This window comes from Rhinolophus sinicus, linkage group LG05, assembly GCF_036562045.2.
Source record: "Rhinolophus sinicus isolate RSC01 linkage group LG05, ASM3656204v1, whole genome shotgun sequence".
In the NCBI taxonomy this organism is placed as follows: Eukaryota; Metazoa; Chordata; class Mammalia; order Chiroptera; family Rhinolophidae; genus Rhinolophus; species Rhinolophus sinicus.
In genome coordinates this window covers 58,438,862-58,465,536 of record NC_133755.1, presented here as the reverse complement: position 1 = coordinate 58,465,536, position 26,675 = coordinate 58,438,862, and the positions used below count along the sequence as shown (strand labels likewise).

The window sequence follows — 26,675 nt, the reverse complement described above, 5'->3', positions numbered from 1 at the left end:
TGTTATGGGGTATTTTTATTTCCTGTATTTTCAGTATTCTGAGGTAATGGAAAAGTGTGCAAGATCAATAACAAAATCCCCAGATAATATTTAGTATTGGGTTTTAGTGGTCATCTTTCCTTTTCACTTGTTTATTTTTTATATCAACTTGTTCACATATTAACTTCTTTTTCTTCAACTGCCTTCAGTTCAGGAATTCTTGAGGCATGTCCAAGTAGAAACAAGAAAAAAAAATCACAATGGATTTAGATAACCAGTTCAAAATAATGTATTTCTTGACTACAGCTGACAAATCCAAGTGCATAGAGGAAAACTAGAAAGCAGGAACTGAATTACAGATACTGTTTCTAAATAAAGGCATTCACTCAACACTTTGGATTCCATGATTATTTGGTACAATTGAATGGACAATGGAACAGGTATATCTGGATTTGCTCTCAAATATCCAAAACTAGTTAAAAATGGGGGTGGAGGGAAGTAGCTCCCAAGACTCTACTAAAGACATTCATTATTTAAAACATATTAATACATAAACATCCTAGAATAAAATCAGACAATTAACACATATAGACAATATCTCAAAAATAGAATACTTTCTCATGGGACAATGTTATAAACCAGTACTTCTCAAATAGGTATACCTGTGTATTAAAAGATATATGCAATCGTTGCCCCTCATCTAGGTATTTCCTATGTACCTAATTTCCAAGTTTTCATAAAATAATACCATTAATTGGTTGCCAAGTAATCCCCAGAATATTAACTGAAATCTAAGTAATTAATTGTTAATAGATTAAGGTGTGAATTATTTGCCTTCCTTCTTGTAATTAGAGGCTTTCAAAACTTGAAAAATCTTCTAAAACTCAAAGGAATGAAAATTCATTGACTGAATGACAGGTAATGGCATTGACATTTCTGAGGAAGAAATATGTAAGGCAGAAACGTCTCTGTAAAGCCACTAATCCTTTCTACTCTTACAAGTAATAATTCCCTCAAACTAAAAGAAAAACTACTCAGCCCACAAGTTCAGGAAATGCAATCAAATAAATCCACTGAGTAGATCCAAGTTAGGTCAATCCATGTCTCCAGTTAAGGGAAAAGAGTTATTTGCTTAGTTCATGTTCCAGTTCTGCCAAAATAGTCTGTTTTCTTATTTTAGAATGAGAGCTTTAGAATATAAAGTCTTTTTCTATGCATAAAACAATTCAGTAAGATAACCAACTGGTTTAATTCCATCTGTGAATAACTGATTTTTTCCCACAATGAATAGAACTCTGCGTATTGTGCATTTAGTGTCACCAACAGAGAGAGCATGTAACTGAAAAGCCACTTCTTATAACAGAGCATTATAATATCCTCCTTTGCACAAAACTTCTTGAATTCAGGGAGATACCTATACGGGTTTGATGCAAACAGACACAAGGCTTCCTATAAAGACTGACACACAAGGAGATTTCTACTTTTCTTATAAAAATTCCTGTTTCCCATGTCTTCCAAAAATAATGCCCTGAGTTTGTTAAATTCAGCTTTTATAACACTGAGGGAATGAATTTGCACAGAACAACCACTTAAGGGTTATTTTCCTGAAGGTTTGCATAATTTGGATTGTGCAAAAATCAATGACATGTACACGGATACAAACACAACTAAGGAAGGAACTGCAGGCATCAGAATTTAAATGGTTATAGTTTTCCTATCATAACATATTGGGAAGGTAGGCTTTTGGGAGAAAGTTTGAATTATGCAACAACCCATCTTACTAGCCAAGTTTGTGCAAAGAACTATTGTCATTCTCCAAATGATAAACACCTATTTAATTTTCTTACTGTTACAGAATATCTCCACTATCCCTTTATCCAGAATTGCAATCTGAAGTTTGTTTTACTTGTACTCTCTTTAGATCTGGACTCTCCTACTCTTCTTAGATCAGGAAAAGTCCTTTAACCCAAAAACTTAACGGCCTACCCTCTGAAAGGTCTGGATAAAACTCTTTGGAACTGCTATAAATCCCCTAAACACATACCCTTTTGTTCAAATGAAGCACAGAATTGCATTTCAAACTCGAATTGAAATAGCTAGCAATTTAGATTTTTTTCCCCCATTACTACTATACTTGGATCAGTGGAAATAATAAAAAAAACTGACAATAGAAAGGATCAAAAGATATTTTTTAAAAAAGACTCTCAAAAAAGGGTTGCTTAAAGTACAGGTCTACACAACTATGTGCAATGTTTGTTTCAATACTGTTTCCTCCCATTACAAATTACTGACACATTTTTCTTTTTTAGACAGGGAAAACAGAACTCTTCAAATAAAATGCAATTCTCATCTCAACAAAACACCATTTTAGTCTATATATGGGATTGTACAAAGTATATAATCTATATATGGCATTGTACAAAGAATTCCCACATCATCTTTCTTCTAAATTTTATTGATCAGATATGTCACAGTTGTCAACATTTGGTTTCTGATTACTGCTTATTCAGGGGTTAAGGAAGTAAACACCAAATCTTTTTTTATCTGTTTTGATATTTACTCAAACAAGTGTATTTGTTGTGCGTATATGTGTGCAAGTCTCCATATGTATCTTTAATTAGATGCCAATGACAGGTAACATTGATTTGAGTATTATCAGTTTAAGTAATTTTTTTATTTATCATCATGAATAGTCATGTTGATTTTAACTGAGTCCATTTTTTTAATGATGTGAAACATAGGTAATAGGAATGTCTGTAATGGACCCCTCATTCTCCAATGTTCTCTGTACCAATTCAAATCCTACCAGTGTCACAAATTACACTTGCTCACTTTGTCAAACTTTTCTCCATAACTTAATTGAGAGGGATTCCGATTTGGAAAGGAGGGACTTAAATGGCGAGAACAAAAGTTTAATTTAGGGCAAGTTACTCCATCCCTCAGGAGCCGATTAGGGCTCCGGTGGATCAGCTTGAGGCCTTAGGGAATGAACATTCCTCACCTCCAAACTGTTTCTATATTTTGTTAGTATGAAAAAAGGCATGTATATGCAATAAAATCTATTTGTAGCATTTCCTTGTGGAGTCAGCTCTAAGTTATGTCAGAGCCCCTCCATCAAATTCCTGTCTATTGCTCTTGTGTTCTGGCTTTGTTATTATCATGGGGCGTTTGCTGTATTTGAACTTAAAAAAAAAAAAAAGTGGAATTTTTCAGTTTTTTCAGGATGCTTGATGTTCAGCATTCTACATTCTCAAATCCTACATTAATGTTTCTAATCTCATTCAGAATAATGCACGTTATAAATCTTTGGGTAGCTAAAGACAATCGAAGGTTTTGGAATGGGTTTTATTTCTCCAGAACCGTGTACATCTTTGTTTTTAAATTGAAAAGAACCCATTAAATCCTCTGCAACCCAGTGAACAAAAATTTAAAAACCTGACAATCAAATATATAGGTAATTTCCATAACATGGCATTGGAACTTATTGGTATTCAAAATATATTTACATACTTTAAACATTTTGGCTCAACTTTTCTCCCATGATGCATATAATGCTATCACATTTAATGGATATTACCTGAACTAGACAAATTTATGATATGCTATGGTTAAGTTTCTTTCCTCTGTTCTGTTTTCCCTTCTTCCTTTTTTCATGCATCTTCCCTCTTTCTCTCCCATCCTTCCCTCTCTTTTTTTTTCTTCTTTCAACATTTCTTTTTCCCAAAATGCATGTAAACTGCCTTAAGAGATTTAATAAGCAAACACTAAAATAAGCGAAAAAAGCTGGTTTATAAACTAAGATGGTGTTCAATATTCTGGACGTTAATTTCCTCTAGTTTCACTTTACCATTTCTATAACTCTATTAGCTTTTTTTTTTCCCTCTCTCTTTTCCATGACACCATTAGGAATCCAGTTGAGTTGAATTGGCTCCCACCAAATGCATCTTCTACTTTGAAATTTAATAAGAATGGCACCTTTCAGCTGTTGAGAAAGGTTTAAGCCAATGACTTTAAAAACTTGTCAGCCAGAAAAATAATGGTGCTTCTTAGACAGCAGCTGTGTGAATGAGCTCATGTCGGCATACATCCTGAATTGCTTTTCTCTTTAGTTCCCCATCATGACTCATAAAGAGCATTTGCTCCCATTGTCTCCTATGACCTGCTGAGTTTTCCTGTGCCACCTCTCCGCAAAAGGCAGATACTACAGAAGAGGCTGTTCCCAGTTTCTATGTATAGAAGCACATAAAACATACACATGCTGACATGGTATAGAATTGTGCACATGTACATTTTTAACATATATTCATTATGTTAAGTTACAAGACTATAAAATCATGGCTCTGAATTTTGAAATCCAAATCACTTTTCTTGGCAAAATGGAAATAATCCATACAAATCTCTTCTGTTTTAGTAGAAACTTTGATGTCTGACAAATATATCTTCATGAGGGCTTTCACATATTTAAAAAAAAAAAAAAAAGCCGCAGCTTTGAATCCTGTGTACACAAACACACAGGGAAAAAGGAAGAAAGATTCAAGTATTTCCTGTTTTGTTTGTTTGTTTGTTTGATTGTGCATTATATCATCGTAGCTTCTCCTTAAAATATAGCAACTTTGTCATTTCAGACACACACAAAAAAATGGGGCCCAAACCACAGGTGCACTTTCTTGGCAAAATCATTGAAAGTCTGTGTGTATGGGGTCTCACATTCTTGACTCTTTTGGAACTTTGAAGGTAGTTATTTGTGGCTATTTTGCAAAGTAAACATACTGATTTTTTTGTCCATTAGCCATCAGTGAAGGAGGATGAAGAATAAGGTGGATGCAGAAGTGGCAAAGACAACAGACTACAGATGCAGGTATGGCACCAAACAGCAATCAAGCTTGAAAAAAAAAAAATCATGAGGGGCCCAAGAGCAGGCCCACAACTGAGCAATATATAGCAAACCTTTATAATGCACTTGACTCAGAATTATTATAAAGTTGTATAACATTCCTTGAAAAGAAGCCTCCTCCCATGCAAGGATTTATGCTCTTTGCCAATAAGACTCAAAGAAGGAAACAGGCTTCTTGATGGTGTTCTCAATCTCAAACACCTCTGCAAATGCCAACAGTGCAAGTGATAAAAGCCAGTGATGGTTTGGACTACATCTAAATGAGGAAAAGACAATGGAGATGAAGCTCTGGAGGCAGCGATGGACAATGGGCACTGAGAGGATGATGGAGAGCAACTCTGCCCGTAAAATATTGTCTAGGTGAGTTTGTGGAGTCTGAGATCCACAAAGATGCTTTGTGCATCCATGTAAATAAGATTTGGAAAGTAACAAATGAAAGCACACAAGGCAAGCTAAACAAAAAGCACTCAGTACCATAGATGCTATATACAGATGGACATGAAAGCTGAATGGTATGGGAAATTATACCATCGAGGCTGAAGATAAGAAAGGAAGCAAGGGAGATGCAATGTTTTGATCACTTCTTGGCAGATTGAATCCTGGTAATCACCAACTTGACAGAAAGGACACATTGCAAGACAGACTGCACTTGGTTGTTGAAGAATGTTGAAGCAGGATCATTTTGGAAATGCAAAGAGGTGACTGTGCTTTGGAAAGAGGCACAAAACAGCCAATTTATTGGGCTCTAGGTAGGACTGCATGGAGTAGGATTTCCAGATGGCATCTCCATGCAAACCAGATCAGCTCTTTTCCCAGCTATGTTTTCTGCAAGCCGAGTGATAAAGGAACTGAAACCGTTTGATTCAAGAATGATTTTTCCATATGTTTTTATCAAATGCTCAAATTGATGAATTTTTAAAAATGGCTTAGGGAAGACTTGAGCTTCACGATTGGTCTGATTTTCACAAGGCATTCACCGTGTTGACAATGTGACATTCCTTGTAATGCCACACTTAAAATGGCAGCAGCAGCATGGTCAACTGGGAAAAGAACTAAAGGTGGCAGAGCCACACTTTGGAATTTGCAAATAGTTTACAATAGATGGCACGTTGTGTTAAAAGAAAGGGACTGAGGGAGGGTAAGAAGCCAAGATGAAGAATCTCAACACATACATTTAGAAATCTTGCCAAGAAATCATGATCCTTCTAGTCACTGAACTTCATATTTCTTTGCATTTGAGGAAATGAACCAGATACTTATATTTTCATGACAAGGGAAACACTGGAGTGATCAAGCAAAGAATATATAATTGTTAGTGTTTGACAACTATGTTAGTTTTTGGCAACAGCACATCAACCCGTATTCAATTCAAACATTTTCTGGCTTTTAATGGTTACTGATAACCTAGTATGCATTGGAACCTGATAAATGAATTCCTATTGTTTTTATCACTTCTAACATGTGAACACAATCCACACATAGAGAGGCTGGCTCCTGAACAAAGAATGAAAATTACTAGGACTAACAAAGGGAAGTAGACTCACAATGAGTAAATATACCAAAGCCCCAAATAATTATAATAGTCACAGCTTAGCAATGAGTTTCCAGACTATGAAATTAGTTTTCTTGTGAAGAATGGAGATTTTACAAGGCTAGTATAAACATGGGGTAATTGGAAAATCAAATTGCTCTTTGTGAGTTATTGTAAGGTCTGGAATAATGGTGATAACATTTATTTTAAAAATACCTCTCTATGAATCACTGTAGCTTGGTGTTTTTAGCAGTACTGTTGCCAAGAATTCTTGCCTTGGAAGTACAACAGTGGGAACTTAAATTGTGAAGTCCAAGTCCCAGCTTACCCCTGATACAATGAGCTCTCCTCCCAGATTCTGTACTTCTGCCTTCACCTTGCTGCAGATATTAAGCTGATGGCAATACAAGGCAATTCGTTGAAGGTAGGCTAATAAATCCTGCTTACATGCTGAATCAGGGCACTATAAAACATTTAAAAAAGTGATTTCAGTTAGTAAGTACTCCTCAGTTTCTAACACATGCTACACAAAAGCTGTGAGAAGAAAAGCTTTCAGTGTCATATACTTTAATTACATCCATTTAACGTAACTTCTTTATACTGTATGTCATTTTAGAAAGTCCACAGCCAACAGTTTAGAATAGTTAGCTCTACTTTAATAAAATGCTACTGAAAGAATATTGAAGAGCTTCCAGAAAGTCTTATTGAAACTTCTATACATGTTTATGAGTATTTTACCAGTTGTCTTCTAAACCATTAAGAAAACTAAATATTCTATATATTTTTTCTTCCCTAGTGGCTCATTCAATGTTCACTATGTGCAAAGTTATTTTAACACAGACAACCAACGCAACATATGTGAGAAGGAAATAATTCTGTGTGGCAATCTCTCTGCCACAGGACAGGACAGAGTTTCAATTCAATTAACTGGGGGGAAATATCACTTGTTTACTTTGACTTTCTAAGAAATGCATCATTCCCTAAAGAACGTATAACAATTTTGGATTTTTCATATTTATGAAAATTTTAGCAACATGATAAACTTCCTTTAAACAATAGATTCTGGGAAGAAACATGACCACTGTAATAGAAACAGAAGCGAGTCCAATGAACTTGATGCCAGTTGAAATAAACTCGTAAGAGTAACAATAGAGCCCTTCAAAGGATGTGCCAGAGTCAGCTATGAGCAGGGACTGTGAATTGTCTTTGTGACGTAAATGGACAGATGTCCATCGGATGGAGCTTTGCTGAACACTTCCACAGACATTTACGTGACTACCTAAAGCATTTCTGAGGCTTCAATGCCAATGGCTATCCAGTAACTGAAATCTATTTCTATTGCTATCAAAAGTTCAGCTCGATATTTTCCAGGCCATTCCATCATTCTGGCTCAAACTGGCACTTGTAAAAAAACCCACAAAACATATAATCACCAGATCCTTGATGAAACACTGTAAGAAATAAGTACTTACAGCCTAACTGAGGTATCTTATTTAGAATAAGCTTGTAAGAAAAAGACTCCAGCTGTTTCTTTCAAGCTTAAGAAAAGGAATTCTTTCATGAATACTGTGAAGCCAGTGGTTTTGACATAACCATTTACCTAATAAATGACAAAGGGGTTTCTTTTATATGTAACACTTACCATCTGGGCTTTTTTTTTTTTTCCCACTAACTGCACTTATCAAGAAAAAATCCCACAGACTGCTTTTAGCATACTACAAGTACTTAATACTGTAATATTTATCCAACTCCAGAGGTCCATATACTAAAAAGAATTAACTTTAAAATGGTATCTCCTTAGAGGGCTGACAAGTCTTCTGATACAAGTACCTTGCAGTAAATTAAACTGGAAGTTCTATCTCAATGGAACAATAATTAAAAATGGGACAGTCTTTAAAAAGTTTATATTGCATCCTTATCTCAAATATTCATAAAAACATTTTCAGGAAAATAAAGGCAACCAATCCACTCCTTGGTAATGCTTATTCTTGGTATTGCATTTAAAACACAAATAAAGGCATGATGGATCAAGAAAAATAACTCTTATTTCATGAAAATAGAAGCTGAATTTGAGGGGGAAAAAAGTCACATTCAGACAAAAACATTAGCAAAAATTGCAAGGTGCTTCACAATTGATGACAATAAAAATACCACAAAGAGAGGGCAATGCTTACCTTCATCTATTTAATTTAAAATCATCATTACATAGCATTTAAATACTTTGTCATAATCTCAAAGGACATCTGAAAACCTGGGATTTGTGTATGTGCATGTGTGGTGAGTTTTCCAGATATCAAAACTGTTTGGGGACTATGCTTCAAGTTACAAAATTGTTGGAAAAAAGGGTCCAAAAATGCAAGATCAAAAATTTGAGTAAAAAATATTGAACCCAATGAGCCTAAACATATTGAGAAATCATTTTAGCCACTGAGGTTTAGATTATAATAGAAAAACCACTCAAACTCCATCCACTTTCACTCCTGGGAAGAAGTCCTTCCTAATAAAACTCTTTTCAGAAGCACCATTCGCTGGTCAATCTTCTCATCCCAACTACCCTCAACATTTGTAGGGGGAAAAAAAAAAAAAGTATATATATATATATATATATATATATATATATATATATATATATATATATGGCATTCTTTCTTTGTTGGTACAGTTTTGTTTTGTTTGTTTGCATGCACGCATACATATTTTTAAGTTAGTTCATTGTCTCTTTTCTCTTCTACATGAACTTTCTGAGATACATAGAAAACTGCAGAAAGAAGGTCAACCTAATGCTGTGAATTTTAGGAAGGCTGGCAGTTGACAGTGACCTGAAATTAGCTAATTAGTAATGGTTTGGTTCTCAAACCCTATACATTTGGGGGAGTTCTCACATTATGGTAATATTTAATGAATTATCTTTACTATTGTTTCTCAAAAATGCAAAAGTGAGCAAACTACATTCAATCAGATTATATATACATATGAGATAATTTGTTGGCTTATTTTAAATACAATCCTAATAGTTTAATAATGTATTTTTCTTTATGTATTCTAGAATCTGGAAAGTTGAAGATAATCAGTGGTTATAGGAACAGCCCAATGTTAAATAATGAGGGAGAAAGACTATAATAATTGGCTCAAAATCATAGGAGACTAGGGCCGTCTACAGAGGAGAAAACAATCCTGTGTATTTCAATGTCTTCAGAGAGCATCACTGTATTGTAATCTAGTAAACAAATTCCTGCTCATCTTGTTGTCTCCATGTAGATGATTGTTTATATAATACTTCTTATTTCAGAATCTTATGTTACATTTTAAGACACTTTCCTTTTTAAATAATTCAAACTGTAAACTGTTGCTTAAAGGAATAGTCATCAGTAATTTGGAAAAGTCTATTGCCTAATGTACCCTTACAAGAAATGAAACATTACTGTAGCAACACATATTTAAACAGGATTTTAGGACTTTAATTCAAGCCGAAAAAATGAAAAGTGTGGAAATCAACTCACATATTCAAGGTGAGGTTGAGAACTATTCTAACCTCTATGTTAGTTCAGTCTAAAAGCACAAAAGTTACTCTGAGAATTTCATTTATCTCTGATGCCTTTGAGTCTGGATGAAAATAAAGCTGAAATCTAGAGATTTTTGATTATGTGGATTAATCCCCTTTTATACTAGAGTATAAATTATTATGAATTATGAAGAGCATCATTACAATGAGGTCAATATTAAATAACAAGACATAAAGTTATTTCTTTTTCTTCCCCCTTAGTCAATGTGATTGAATTTCTGAATGAGGACAGCCGAGAAAATCCATGCCTCTTTGGGTATCATGTCTCCTGCCTTGTGGAGTGCTCTTCTTTCTCAAGGAATTTTAGTCACAGACTTTAGCAGTCCCTCCTGAATTGAACTCATCTTCATCAGCTCAGCCTCAGAAAGAGTTAGAGGCTGGTTTATACAATGTTAGTGACTCTCTACAATTCATTCTTCAGAGGCATTTTATATGATGCATAAAACCCATTACAGGACCCGAGTGCTAATTAATGATTCCATTCTTCTCTCTTATATTACCTGATCAGCCACAGCACGGGCTAATTTGTCCATTCGAGAACCTGCTTCGGCAATTTTCTTGGCAGCATTAATGACATCAGATGTGTTTTTCAATGGGCCTTTGCCTCTGAAACAACATAAACAACATAATTAGAAATCCACTTTATGACAAGAAATAGAAAAACCTACCATATTGTTCGTTCAGGACTCTGCTTTGTATTTGGCTCTGGCCACCTTCGAAAAATTTTGAATGTTTTCTGAATTTCATCTCAATTTCATCTCAGTTTCTCAGTTCCATCTCAATTTCCATGTGAATAATCTACTTCCATTCATCTTTAGGAAATATTTTTCTCTACTTTGATGCACATATTCACATTTTATTCTTTACATTAATTTACATATTTTAAATAGTGTTCCATTAAAAAGGATGATCGCCACAAGGACAACGGGAATTTAATACTGAAATGCTTACTACGTTTCTATGCTGTTATAGGTATTACTGGATTTGTCTTCATAACAAGGCTAGCAAGTAAGGTATCATCATTTCCATTTTAAAGAAGAGCAAAATAGACTAAAATGATGAACTCCTCTACGTTTATACAAATCATAAGTAAAAAATTCTAAATTTAAATCAGGGTCTAGCCAAAATAAACACACCTGCATTGTCTTTCATACCATGTCCAGCACCCTTATTACAATTTTAAGTCCACTTTGGCACTTTGACAAGCACTTGTCTCTTGTACATAATGGGGAACTGTTCAGCCAGAATTTTAGAATTCTGTTGAGTTTTTACTCTGGTAGGCTTATATGCTCCTGGTACTGATTTATGATGGAACACAAAAAACATTGTGTGACAGTAGATGTTTGTATACTTCCAAACCATTTTCACGTAAAGTATTCAATTAGGTGAACTGTTTAATATTACATGTCTTTTAAATATTTATCATAGAGGAAAAGAAAAGTGTGCTGCATCATAAATCTTTAAACAAAGTATATTATATGATATAACTTCTTTCTCTCTTTTGAGAGATAAATGATAGGCTAAATATACTTATCTTTTTTTTTTTCCGCATTGCTACTTATCCTGGTCTCCTTATGTGCATCTAAAAATCAGTGCATTTTTTAATGCTACAAAATTACATTCCTATAGTTACAAATGTGATAAGATGTGGATAAAACACTTATACATAAGGTTATATAGAGTAGGCAATATTGTCATCATTACATAACAACATTTTAAGAAATAGAAGATTTAAAATGTCTTAAAATAATAATTGTAAATGAAGGCCATTTTGTTCAGTTTCCCTCCTAATTTCTCTTCTGAGATTTTTTCTTCACATTAGTCTAAAAGTAAAATATATTGTGTTCATGTCAAAGCTTAAACACACACATAGGGAAATTCAAAACACGATATTTCATTTTGCTGTGATAACATTAACTCTTCCACAAAGAACACTGATATTTTTCCCACTGGCTATTCAGCTATTTAAATACAGACAGAGATTTCACATATGAATTTTATTTAATATTGGATGAGTTAAAGATTCTGTGATACTCTGGCTTCCATTCTCTAACATTATTTTGTTTATTATCTCTAAATAAATTTTCCCTTGTTTCTGTTGTACATTTTTAAAGGAAAGTTTGGATGCAGAATCTATCAATGTTTAATGATGTTCTCATTATTTATTTTTATCTTTAACTTTCAAATTCTAAAATATGTTTTTGGTTTATTTTGGCAGTTTTATTCTAACCCATTCACACAGAGCTCCACCCTACTTGATTTTTCATTGTTAACAATCATATGTTTGTTTACTTCAAGAATTTCCAAGAGAGAAAGCTGGTTAAAAAATTAGTAAATGCAGATGGTTTCTTAGAGGACTTCATTAAACCTTTTAAAGAAGATAATCCCAATGCTATTTAAACTCATCCAGAATATAGGAAAGGAAGAAAGACTTCACAAGCAATTCATTAAGTAACGTAATATTGACATTATCAGATGTAGCTAATATAAATTTTATTTCAGGATTCTTATTTAGGTAGTAAAACTATTTATTTTTAAAGGAAGAAAAAACAAAGAAGTAAGCAATGGCAAGTGAGTTCTGGAATGGATTTGTACATGCTTGTAAGTGTTGATTGTTAATTTTTCAGGAATTTGGTGAGTCAGTTGACATGTTGGTAGCTTGAAATCTGCCAGGATGGGAGTGCTTATTCCATAGAAATACCAAATGCTACATAAGTGAGGGCTTTTCTATTCCCTAGAAAATCAACAAACCACTGTCAAAAGTCAAGGGAGTAGTTATACCCAGTAGAAAGGAAGGGTACTGTGATCTGGAAGAGGTATATGGGGTGGGGGACTGGTTTCTGAAGCTGGGTGATGATTATACAGATTACTTTATAATACTATTTAAGTTGTACATTTATTTTTATGCACTTTTCTATAGGTTTATATTTCATAAATTAAATATTCACTTATTTTTCTGTCAATCTGATGGATATGAAACAATTTAATTTTCATTTCCATGATGACAGAGGTGGCCAAGTCTCTTTTTATTATTTACTGATAATTATTATGAATCATTCATATAAACTTTTCTCTGAGTTGTTTATCCAAGTCCTTTGCACATTTTTCTATTGATTTATTTGTTTTTACCTAAATTGCTTTTTTCTGCTCTTTAGATACTTTGGATTCTGATCTTTTGTTAGTTATTCATGTTGCAAATTATTTCTTCCAGTCCTTTAGCCTGCATGCCTACTTTTATTACAGTTTTTTAATATACATTTTAATTTTATTGTGGTCAAATGTATCAATCTTTTCTACTAGAGTTTGTGCTTTTCATGTATTCTTTAAGAAGTTCTCCCTTTTGAAGGTATTAGCTAAAGCTATAGTGGTAATCATTTATATATATAAATATTCAATGCATTTATTGAATGTATATATTCAGTATATATTGCAATATATATTCAATACATTGCATACCTTAAACTTACACAATGTTGTATGTCAATTATATCTCAATAAAGTTAGAAAAAAAGGAAAAGTTCATCTTTGACACAAGATAACAAAAATATTCTCCCAATTTATTCTTAAATTTAAAGTTTGCTTTTCATATTTAGATATTAAAGCCACCTGCAGTTTATGTTTTGTATATAAGGTGAGATGGGAATCACGTTCTTTATTTTTCCATAACAGTAACCAGTTGTTCCTGTAGAATTTATTAAAAAGTCAATTCTTTCTTCCAGAGTATTCTTTATAAATTTTGTACCTTTTACTTTTAAATTCTTCATGAGTAAATGTATTGCTTTAAAATATAAATATAAACTCACACATATTAGGTCAATTGATTTACAACAAAGCAGCCAAGAATATCCAATGTTGAAAGACAATCTCTTCAATAAATGGCAAAAACTGAACAGCTGCATACAATAGATTGAAACCACTATCTTGCACCATACACCAAAATTAACTAAAAATGGATCAAAGACTTAAACATAAAACCTGAAATCATAACCCTCCTAGAAGAAAACAGGAAGCAAGCTCCTTGGCATTCGTACTGATAATTATTTTTTGGATGTGACACACAAAGCGAAGGCAACAAAAGCAAAAATAAACCAGTAGGACTACATCAAACTATAAAGCTTCTGCACAGCAAAGGAAACTATCAGCATAATGAAAAGGCAACCTATGGAATAAGAGAAAATGTTTGCAAATCATTGTCTGATAAGGGGTTAATAGCTGAAATATATAAAGAACTGCTACTCAATAGCAAAAAAGCAAATAATTAATTTTAAAATGGGCAAAGGATTTTAATAGACATTTTTCCAAAGAAGAAATACAGGTGGTCAACAGGTTCTTGAAAAGCTGCTCAGCATCACTAATCATCAGGGAAATGCAAATCAAAAACACAATGAGATACCACCTCACACCTATTAGATTGAGTATTAATTTTAAAAAGCAAAAAAAAAAAAGAAAGGAAAAGAAATGAAATGACAAGTGTTGGTGAGGATGTGGAGAAAAGGGAACCCCATTGTTGGTGGGCATATTAATTGATGCATCAACTCTGGAAGACAGTATGGAGGTTCCTCAAAAACTTAAAAATAGAACTACCCTATAACTCAGCAATTCCACTTCTGGGAATTTATCTGAAGAAAATGAAAACACTCAAAATAGTATCTGTCCATTGCAGCTTTTATAATAACCAAGATACAGAAACAATCTAAACATACATCAGTGAATAAATGATAAAGAAAATGTGGTATATACACAATGGAATATATAAAAAGAATGAAATTGTATCACTAGTGAAAACATAAATAAACAGAACAGATTGATGGTAACCTGAGGTGAGCGGGGTTGGTGAAATGAGAGAAGGGGTTTAAAAAGTACAAACTTTTCAACCTTAGAAGTTTACGTTTTTAAACTTAAGTCATGGGGATGCAATAATATTGTATTATATATTTAAAAAGTTGCTAAGAGAGTAGATCTTAGAAGTTTTCATCACAAGAAAAAATTTACAACTATGTGTGGTGATGGATGTTAACTAGACTTACTGTGGTGATCATCTCGCAATATGTACAAATATCAAATAAAAAATAAAATGCAAATATAAAAATAGAAACCATTATAATTACACAGAAAAATAACACAAGAAAAATTGTCAACTGCCAGAGTCTAGATATTCATATGTACTTGAGGTGCAGATAAAACCATGTGCACCCTACTCATTGCCTCACGAGACTGAAATAAGAAAATTCTTTTAATCATCTAGAAAATCCTGAATATTTAGTATATGGTTCTGATCATCATGCAAGACACTTCTAAGAAAGTTTCAAGGCCCAGATTTCTTTGAGTATAGGATCCGTGACATAGTGTACTTTCCTCACATCATGAACAGAAGAAGCAAGGGGAATAGGAAAAATAGTTGTGTCATTTTGGGAGGTGGGTGGTGAAAATTACTCATTTCCTTCTGCTTATGGACCAGGTTGAGTAGCTGTCTTTACTAGTAGTTGGGCAGTAACTGTGGAGTAATAACCAGTATGTTTAAAAGAAAAGACCCTGCGTTCAGCTTATGTAGCAAGGGTAGCATTTCCTTTTAACGCCATCATTGCATAGGCTGGGAGTGAATTCTAAAACTCCTTTAGACATCAGAGCATCTACAGCAGGGCTGTCCAGGAGAATTTTTATAATGATGGACATGTTCTATAATTCTGCACTGTCCAATATAGTAGCCCCTTGTCACAGGTGACTATAGAACACTTAAAATGTGCCTTGTGTGAATGAGGAACTGAGTTTAATTTTATTCCATTTTTATTCTATTTTTAACTTTACATTTTGAAGTATTTATAAATTCCCAGGAATTTGCAAAGGTCCATACAGGGATATCGTATACACCCTTAATCCAGCTCCCTCCAACTCATCAAAGGACACAATCAACAGAGTAAAAAGTCAACACACAGAATTGGAGAAAATCTCTGCAAATCACATATCCGACAAGGGGTTAATGTCCAAAATATATAAAAACTCCTATAATTCAACATTAAAACTCAATCCACCTGATTAAAAAATGAGCAAAGGACTTGAATAGACATTTCTCCAAAGACAATATACAATGGCACATCAGCACATGAAAAGATGTTCAACATCACTAATCTTTAAAGAAATGCAAATCAAAATCACAATGAGATATCATCTCAAACTCATTAAAATGGCTACTATAAAAACAAACAAACAAAAATCAGAAGTGTTAGCAAGTAAGTGCAGAAGTTGGAACCTCTGTGTACTGTTGATGGGAAGGTAAAATGGAGCAGTTGCTATGGAAATCAGTACAGTGGTTCCCTTTAAAAATGAAACAAACAATTAATTACCATATAACCCAGCAATTCCATTTCTGGGCACATACAACAAAGTACTGAAAGCAGACTCTCAAAGAGATATTTGTACACCTATGTTCATCACAACATTGTCCACAATGGCCAAAGTGTAGACTCAATCTAATTGTCCAACAATGGCTGAATGGATATACAAAATATGATATACACATACAATGAAATATTATTTAGCCTTAAAAAGAAATGAAAGTCTGACACAAGCTATAACATGGTTAAATCTTGAGAATGTTTTGCTAAATGAAGTAAATCAGTCACAAAAAGACAAATACTGTATGTTTCCACTTCTATGAGACACTTAGAGTAGTTAAATTCATAGAGATGCAAAGGAGAATGATGGTTGCCAGGGGCTGAGTGGATAGAGGAATGGGGAGTTAACGTTCAGTGGTACAGAGTTTCTGTTGGGAAAAAATGAACATTTTCTAGATGTGGATGGTGATAATTGTTGCACAGCAGTGTGAATGTACTTACTGTCACAGAACTGTATACTTAAAAATGGTTAAAATGGTAAATTTTATTTTATATATTTTTCACCACAATAAAAAAAAAAAACAATTAATTTAAATAGCCACATGTGGTTAGGGGTTACTCTATTGGATGGCACAAGTCTAAATGAGCCACAGTCAACTGAATAATGTGAAGTGGGTACAGAAACAAGAAAAAAATGGCCAACAGAAAAAAAAAATCTAGCTAGCTAGCTAGCTAGCTATCATCTATGAATCAATTCATATACAACATATGTATCAGACCCAGTAAAAGACAAGATCAGAGTTTAAGCCTTCCAATCATTGGACAGCAATGTTGAAAAAGGGAATGGCTCCAATGGCTGTAGCTCCATCTCAGAATGATGGCTTACACCTTTTGTGTTTTCCTACCTCAGACCAGATTCTCTATTTTGGGTGTTTTAAAGGTGCTTTGAGGAATTTGTGACTTTAAAGATAGAAACCATCATATTGTTCCATCTGGAACATGTTTTCTGTTTTATTGGAAGGAACATCAAGCTGTAGAATTGGGTCTACTATATAGATATGTGTAACCTTTTGTCTTTTGGTAATAGGTGATACTTATACAATGTTTGGATGGTTTCCCAGGAAATAGTAAATCCCCACCACCACCCCCAAAAAAAGAAATAAAAAGAGAGGCATGCAAAACTATCACTGTATCACCGCTATCTATAATTGACCAACAATTCATATTTATTTCATGAGAAGATAGTAGGAATTAATATGAAAAACCAGTGTGTTCATACATTCGAAGTTAATGTACTCAATACCCCAAATCCTCCAAATTAAAAAGTTTTATTTGCTATATAGCTTTCTCAATACCTCTACCTTGTCAATATATAATATGACTCGCCAATAATGAGATATAGTATATAAAGAATGAATTTGCAAATGCATTGAATCACAGAAGCCTCCATTCAGAACCAGGGTTTCATAATATGTGCTTGGGAAATATTACTTTCACCAATCAGCTGAAGCAGTTTGAAGACAGCACAGTAGAAAAGTTGAATGAATCTTGAAATTAATGCGGAGTCAGGGGTGACTACAGGGATATGAGTTGAACTATTTAAGGCAGTGACATTTATATTATGGCCTTGACATTGAAGTACAAATGTGAACCCAATTGACTAGAAGGCTAAGGGTTAATATATGTAGACTTCAGATGGCAAACTCAAGATTTTTATTTTATTCTATGAAAAGAGGAGCTAATGAAAGTTTTGTGCACAGGGAGCTGAATGGTTGCTCTTTAATGGCCAGATGTGGTGTGGCATGGACAGACAGGACTCAAGAATTGAAACTGAAAGACCAGTCAGGGAATACCTAGGCTGAGGTAGTGAGTATCTGAGAAGAGTGGGGTGATTATATGATGCTTAAGTCTAGTCTTCAGTATTTCACAGTTCAATGTACCCTAAAAGTTTTGTTTTTTTTCCTTAGCCTGTACCCTGTTCCTTTCAAGATGAGAATTTATAGTTAATCTCAAAAGACAGCTTTGTCTCTTGCTATACAGTTACACTTAGGTTTCTTTCCTGTGCTGCTGTCATCTGCACACCTTTCGTTATTGGAACACAAGACTAGCACACGCTGTTTCTTTCCCAAAAATGACATGAGAATTATGGATTTACCCTATGCATGACAGTGCTTGTGCCATCGCCCATGAGGTGGAAATCAAGAACAGCAAAAAGACATGAGGCATAGCAGTTTTATCCTCCAGGAAGAAGTTATTACATAAATAATGAGGCAGAGCCTCTCCAATTTTAATAATAATGGTGTGCATATCATTGCGATTACTGAATCAAATTAATAAGTTAGCTACTGATAAGAATAAAATATGATAATAAATGCAAGAGTATTTGTTTTGCATTCGCATTCCATTTAAACATATGATTTGAGAAGAGTAGCCGAGTTTCAATTCCTTTAACTAAGACATAATAGTACACAGAAGCTATCAGAGGTACAGAGCTGAAAATATTATTCCTCCTTGAAGTGGAAAATGCAAGGTCAATAATAATAACACACATGATCAAGTGCAATGAACTTAGCTGAGAGGCCACAAAGAAAGGCTCAAGTCAGCCACCTCTTTGTAAAGGAAGAAGCTCGGCAGATAGAGGCAGAAACCTTAGCTTCCAGTGTTCTATTTCTAATGCACACCCTTTTCTTTTCTCTGGTCGTTAATTCCTGTACTCCTCCCTTTGCCCTCACAAATGGGCTCAAGACTATTCATCAGGCAGGGGGACACATGATCACCAGTAGCATCCTAGACATTTCATTATTCAAATCAGCATCAAATGATTATACGAAATCCCTAGGAAATTGAAGCAGCCTTCTTTTCACTTTTAAAACTATACTTTGTCTAATACAAAATCTGTCTTATTTAATATCTAACAAGACCTCCTCAAACATCGCTCTTCCTTGACCACAGTTATATATAATGTAGATCATTATAAAATGTTCTCTTGATCTAAACTAGCAACATGACTAAATTCATTATTCACTTTAAACTAATGAGAATATTTGTTCAAGTGATGTTATTAATGGATTGCATAATATCCATCAGATAAAGTACTAATATAATGTTGAAAGCAAGCAAATTAAGTCATCACTGGCCTTGAAAAATAATGACTGAGGCTTCCATGATAGTATGATTTGTAGGAAATTCATGTGTAAAAAATAGTTCAGACACTTTTTCCTATTATTAGGTGTGTGTGTGTGTGTGTGTGTGTGTGTGTGTGTGTGAAATAAATCTGTGAAGCTAAAAGAGACTACCTAAATCTACAAATTTGAACTTCTAATGAATACAATGACATTTAAAAGTCTCAAAGGTCACGCTCATAGCAGTAAAATCACTCCAGTGAAGTAAAATAACAATTTCAAAATATTTGGAGAGAGGGCCAAGCAATGCCATTAGTACATTCTGGCCAGAGGCAAAGGGTAAGGGGGATGAGTCAGAACGTTCCATATTTTATTATAACCTGTAATTAATCACAGGTTTTTCTTATTAGAAGCATTCAACAATCATTTAAAAAAAATAATTGTCACCCATAAGGTGATGTTTAGACATTGCCGTATATCTTCCATAGCTTTAGTAACAAATACCTTGTGGAATTATTAAAACACCTGTGGTCACACATGTCTACGTGTGTCTGTGTTCCCAGGGGGAAAACATCTACAGTACAATCATAGCTTATATTTGTATGGCAGCATAATTTACAAATGTGTTACCTCTTTGGAATTTAAAACTCTTCTGTGAAATATATAAGAAAAGCATTATTTCCTCATTTTGCAAATAAATAAAGACAATAAGAGACTGGTCCAAAATCACCTGATAGTTGGCTCAAAATCCAGGGATCTTTTCAGTGAGCTTTGCTTTGCCTTGGTTTGACCTTTGTGAGGCAGGAAGGACAGAAATGTCACCTCCCTTTACAGAGGAGACTGAAAATGCAAAGGCAGAAACAGCGATGACCCCAGATGAAGAAAAGGCCCCTGACAAAATTCTGACTGGCGTCTTGATTTATTAAAACCATTGCTCAAAGCAAAAGGGAATAAAACACATATATTTTGTAATTAATCTGTCAAAATTATGGAATCAGGTTGTTGAACCTGATCCTTTGAATGTAAGGGTAAAAACAAGCTAAAGTTAGTGCTAGATCATGGGCTAGCATTAAAACATATTACATGTACACATGCACACATATGTATAGATAGATACTTTTCCCAAGTGGATATTAACAAATCATTCACCTTATCTTCAGAATACTATTTAAGTACATTGCAAAATAGCACAGATCAAAAATGAGTCACCCAATCCTCAGGGGTTTGATTTTATGACTGATGCAAGATAGATAATTAAAACAATAATAATAATTACAAAAATGAATCTGTTCTCCTTAACAAAAAGACCTATCTGCTAAGAATTAGGTTCCGATCATTTTGACTTACACATGTAGATTTTATAATACCAGCACCTTGCTTTCATGTAATATTTTCATTTTCCAGCAAGCTTTTGCATGCTAATATATACTGCTAGGCTTCTGGGTTTAATGAGAAAATGTCCATCTCCCTGTTTCTGGGCCTCACCTTGTGAAGTCTGTCATTTCCATCATGATCATACACATCTGCTTGGCCAGCACAATTATATCATTGCCGCTGTCGTCCCATTTGGCTACTTCAGCATCCAGCTTGCTTTTCTCTTGGTGGAATATTTCCACCTGCTCGGCTATTTTTGCCTTCTCCTCCTGTGGTAGTTGCGCCATGATGGCCTGTGTGGGTTACAGAAAAGTGTGACTAATTAATGGTGACAAAGGAAGTTCAAACAGTAGGTTGACTCTGCCTCCAGCTCATGACAAAATCAGACCCTGACAAGATGTATAGGCTGCTCCACCATTCCGGAAAGTGCCCTCCATCCCCAGAAAGACCACACATAGACATCCCCACGCCCACATACAAAAAATATGGAGATCGAAAGGTGCACACACTGACAGTAACATAAGTTCTCTGTTGCTTTGATGACACATGTTTGTTCAAAAGAATCTATTCTTGACAATTTTTATATTTGGTCTCTGGAAACTTTTACTAGATGAAAGAACACATCCCTTTCAACACCAAAATCTGATCAGAGAAAGGAAAAAAGGCCTTCTGTCAGTGAGGAATTTTAAACACTATCTGAGCATTCAAGTGGAGTGCGGTGGAGTGGAGTAGGGAGACTTTCTATGAGTGTTAATGATGGAGATAATGATTAGATGCCAAACCCCCCTCCCTACCTTGGGCATTCCAGGGATGGCTTACCTATTCCAATCCCTCATCTACCACCTCTGTGGAAATCCTGAGATAACCATGGCTCTGTATAAAGTCTAAGAGTGTGGTGGGATAAAATATAAGATTAGGAAGCAAAGGTTGATTTCAATAAGTTGCTAGGTAAGGGAATGTAGAAAAAGAAAGTCAATTCTCATTTTTCATGGATTCTTTATTTGCACATTTGCCTACTATCCAAAATTTATCTACAACCCCTAATTAATACTTGTGGTACTTTCACAGTCATTCACAGACATGAACAGCTGCAGAAAATGAGGAACACACATGTTCCCAGATGAGGTTGAATAAGGGATTCTCTGCCTTCTTGTTTCAGCACTCACACAAACAAAGGTATCCTTCCTGTGGTGTATTTAGTTCCACATTTTCCACATCTTTGTACTTTTTGTTGGTGATATTGCTGTACATCCCCAGAACATCACCAGAGTGTTGCCTAGTAGCCCCAAGCACACAAGAAGGCTGTGATGTGAGGAAAATACCTGTATTAGGTGAGCTTCATGTCAGGCAGGAGTTATAGGGCTCTTGGCTGTATGAAATCAGTGTAAGTGAATCAAAACAAGAAAGTAAGATATTTAAACAGATGCACCCATTAAACAAGATTATGTGTGATTGACTGAAGGAAACATTGAGACCAGCAGCACTCAGGAACCTAACCTTGAATTTCCCCTAGGAGCAATGATTCAGTAGTTGCTGATTACGTGTTCATGATGACTTTATAGAACATACAAAGGTCTGACAATTAAGTTCATCCTAGAAAAAGTGCTACATATCTCATTACTGAATGTCACTATGATCACCTTTGAAGTACTCCCCTTGGGAACATATGCACTGACACGAGTGCCTAGTCCACCTTCAAAGCAATTTTGGAACTCTTTCTAGAATGGCTATCAGAGCTGTTGTCATATTACCCTTGATGTCCTGAATGTCATCAAAATGTCTTCTTTTCAATATTTCCTTTATCTTTGGGTAAAGAAAGAAGTCATTGGGGTCCAGATCAGGTGAGTAGGGAGGGTGTTCCAATACAGTTATTTGTTTACTGGCTAAGAACTCTCTTACAGACACTCCATGTGAGCTGGTGCATTGTTGTGATGCAAGAGCCATGAATTGTTGGCGAAAAGTTCAGGTCATCTAACTTTTTCACACAGTCTTTTTTCAGCACTTCCAAATAGTAAACTTGGTTAACTGTCCAGTTGGTACAAATTCATAACGAATAATATCTCTGATATCAAAAAAGTTTAGCAACATTGTTGCAACGAGTTCATGAACTTAATTGTCAGTCCTTGTAAGTACCACAAATAAAGAGAATCAACTCTATTTATTAAAACACCATTGATGTAGCAGTCCCTCAGTGAAATGTTTGACATCACCTGGTTGCATCTTCACAGAACCAAGTGTAACTTGCTTCACAGAAGGAACACATGGATAAGAATGTAACCTAACCCCTAGTATCCCTCTGGTTCTGGGATACACGTATTCTCCAGAAGAGAGACCAAGAGAGCGTGATTTGGGGACCTACAGCATTTGCAAAAGACAAGTAAAATAACACAAAGTATTGCTTCCTAAATTGTAAAGCTCCTCCTAATGTGAGTGAATCATTAGAAGGAGAGGTAGCTGATGTCTAATGGAAATATCAGCGACAGAAGCTCAGAAGAACTGGGCTCAGCCAGCTTCTGTCACTGACTTGGGCTAAGACCTCATTACTATTCGATCATGTCCTTAACATGTTCAGATATAAGAATAGTAAACAATTATCTCAAAATATTATGGTGGACAACAAATTAAATAATAAATGTGTTAAGTGTTTTATACAAACAAAAGTAAGCATGTTTGGCTATATCATTAACATTATTTTATCATCATTTCCGTATTAGTTTTCCTTTCCAGCTACCCCTCTAGCTAATTACTTAGTTACCATCAAAGAGAAGGGATGGTCCCTTCTCTTTGTCTATGTGACTCTCTATAAACAGACTGATATGATTCCTTGAGTACAGACATATGTGCTGCCTGCTGTGTACCATGCTAAGTCTTATGTATGTCAAAAAAACTTAATCTACTTAATCATTCTATAAGACTAACACTATCATTAGCCATATTTTATTAATGATGATACCAAGGCCCAGAAGAATTAATTACATTCCCAATATTATACATCAAATAAGCTGTAGGAATAGGATTCAAATCCAGGCCAGCTAACACCATGCTTCACCATTATGCACATGGATCACCATGCAGCCCCATTTAAGTTAGACTCCGCACAGCAGTCCCGGCCCAGGGGGACAAGTACCGCTGAAATAACCAGGCTATCCACCAGGCTGAGCATCCTAGAGATGAGGGGTAATCTGTACAGAGTAAGGGGCATCTTTGTCTGATTTGCATAAAGGTGTCCTTTGACTACGTAGCAGCTGCCCGGACACTACATCTTACCAATAGACAGCCATGTCTACCAACTCCATGCATGCATGTATGTGACTATATATAAATAGTATGTGAGTGTCTGTGTGTGTGCATGATTTGTGTGTGTGAGTGTGTACACAAATTTCAACCCATATTTAAATAGCCAGCCTCGTACAAATACTATAGTTAAAGTATTTAAAATAGTATATTTTGAAAAATTTTAAAAGTACTTTTAAAAACTGTATTTAAAACGGTGGTCAATACACAGAAGAGTTTGTTATAAGCTCACATATGCAATATTGTACTAAAATGAGGCAGCTATTTTCATGCATTTGAGATAGGTTTGGATTTGCAGAAATTGAATACTGTGTTCTTTTTTCCTGAAGCATTCCTGTTTGAGGATCAAATGCTGTCCTAGATTAACTTGTCCTCATTATATAAAATTGATAATTGTGTTTTACCTAAACTTCACAAGTCCTAATCAGTGCCATATAAGGCATTCACTAGGTACTTCTCTTTAACAGAATCTATAAACCTAACCTGCAAACCTCTAGACTCTACATTCAACCCCCAAATGGAAAGCAATGAACATTTCATTGTCCTGAAAGGGTTAATTTGTGCATTGAAGGGTGTACACTTCTCTGTGAACTGTATCACTTGAGTTTCAATGGTGCGATTTAGCATTTGAATATTAACTGCTTTGCTCATTTCTCTAATTTCTATAAATGCCCTACCTCTGACTTCCCTCTGAGCTTCCTTAGGGTAGGGGCCTCAGCATCCTGTACAGAATAGAAGCTTAATAAATATCTTTTGATTTACTGCTTAAACATTTTTCCACTTACTACATCAACATAGTTAGAGAGGAGTTATCAGAACAGACAAACATTTCTTAAGGGCACAGTTTTGAAGAAACACTGGCCCCTTCAATGCAGATTTACAAAGGAAGTTGTTATTTTGACTCTAGGGGTGCTCAACCCGCATAATGCACTTAATGGTGTGTGACTGGGGCGCAAGTGTCATTACATTTGCTTCTGCATATGTAGCTATCTATGAGCCGAAGTCTCTTCCAAAATATTTTTAAAATGCTCTTGGCTTTTAAAAATTCATACTTGACCTTTTCTGAAAAGGGAATTAAAAAAAAAAAAAAAAGGTTATCTATAAACAGTAGATGGTACAAACTGCAAAATTTGCAAGTTAATCAAATTAAAATTCAACATATGAGTTTTAATTAGACCTTATCATTGTAACTCAGCAGTTTGAAATGTTAACACATTAAAGCTATTCTAGGTAAGGAAAAAAAATTAGAGGCTGCTTACATTGAAATCAAGTTGAATACAAAATAAATAACATGCAATTGTCCATTCCCTCAAATTCAGGGAACGTGAGAAAAATGATTTTCATGGCCAAGAGGAAAGGGAACAAATCAGCGTTTCTGTTTGTGTGATGTGATCACCTGGGGCAGTCGTAGTTTCTGCTGCTTCCCGTTCACAGTACCAAGCACATCTCTCCAGATCGCTGATCTGGTTGATCTGAGGGCTCAAATCTGTGGCATCAGAGACTTAAATCCACAGTTTTCTACCCTGCGCCTACCCCAGGTTCCCAGCCTTTCCTCTGAACAGCCAACCATTTTTTTTTTATTAATGTTGTAAACTCTACTTATCAAATAAAAGTACAAATCACTAATCCACGTCAACAACCACTCAACCGAGAATCATTTCTTCAATCTAAACCTCAAGGAGCTTTTGATATAATTATTTTTCCAATCTCAAAAAGAAAAATGACTTTTGAAGTCTATGGGCTTCCAAACTGACAGGTGTTGGTTTCTTACACACTGAGCAAGAGTCTGACATTAAGGTTTCAAGAAGATGAATGTTCACAAATAATGAGCAAAAGGGCTAACACTCAACGTACCCGTTTCGATTCCCTTGCATATACAGCAGGTTAATAACTAGAAGTTGTTAAGGTGGAGGTCCTATGAATTTACCAGTCTCAGGCTGTGAAGTGAGTTGGAAAATTGAAGTAATTAATTCCATTAATTTAAGTAAAAAATTTCACGATTGCCTCAGTCATCCAGCTCTTTCAGTTTAAATCATTTGGCCCCTCTTCTAATGAATGACTAGCTCATGCTACATGTATCATCATCATCTCCATCCACTTAACATTATGTAGCAAATCCTGTGATACATTTTATCACCCAGTTCTCCAAATGACATTACCAGGTAGCAGCTGTGTATGTAAACACAGAGATGAGGCAGGGAGAGGTTAAGATGTTGCCCAAAGTCACACAGCTTGGCTGAGCCCATATTTAAAATCAGGTCGGCGTGACTCGAGATAATACATTCTGTCACCAAGGTTAAGTGCCTACGAGTTGTTGCTGACCAATTTTAGCTCTATCATCCTGTGAAGAAAGGGATTATAAGAAGTCATGTTGAGGATCAAAAGGTCTGATCCCTTCAGGATTTTATCAGACCAGGGTATGACTATTCTCATTTCTCCTAATTGCAATCTCTCTCCCCTTGCCTCCCCTCCCTCCTCTCCTCCCTTTCTCTCTCTCACCCTCCTCCTCCCCTCTTTCTCATAAAATGTTGTAGAGAAGCATCAGATAGGGATACATAAAGGAAATAAACACTCTAACTTCAGACTT

The 26,675-nt window shown here is 35.0% G+C and overlaps 1 protein-coding gene across 8 annotated transcripts in view; it reads right to left on the bottom strand.

Moving 5' to 3' along the window:
• The window catches only part of CTNNA2 (catenin alpha 2), a 1,048,744-nt gene that overhangs the window by 31,473 nt on the left and 990,596 nt on the right, over nucleotides 1-26,675 (bottom strand). For all 8 annotated transcript variants that reach the window (XM_019750020.2, XM_074332253.1, XM_019750019.2 and 5 more), the window contains 3 exons: nucleotides 20,906-21,087; nucleotides 10,467-10,572; nucleotides 6,733-6,867 (listed from right to left, as the gene is read on the bottom strand). In XM_019750020.2, coding sequence (XP_019605579.1) covers nucleotides 6,733-6,867; nucleotides 10,467-10,572; nucleotides 20,906-21,087 — 423 coding nt within the window. The remainder of the gene's footprint in view (nucleotides 1-6,732; nucleotides 6,868-10,466; nucleotides 10,573-20,905; nucleotides 21,088-26,675) is intronic.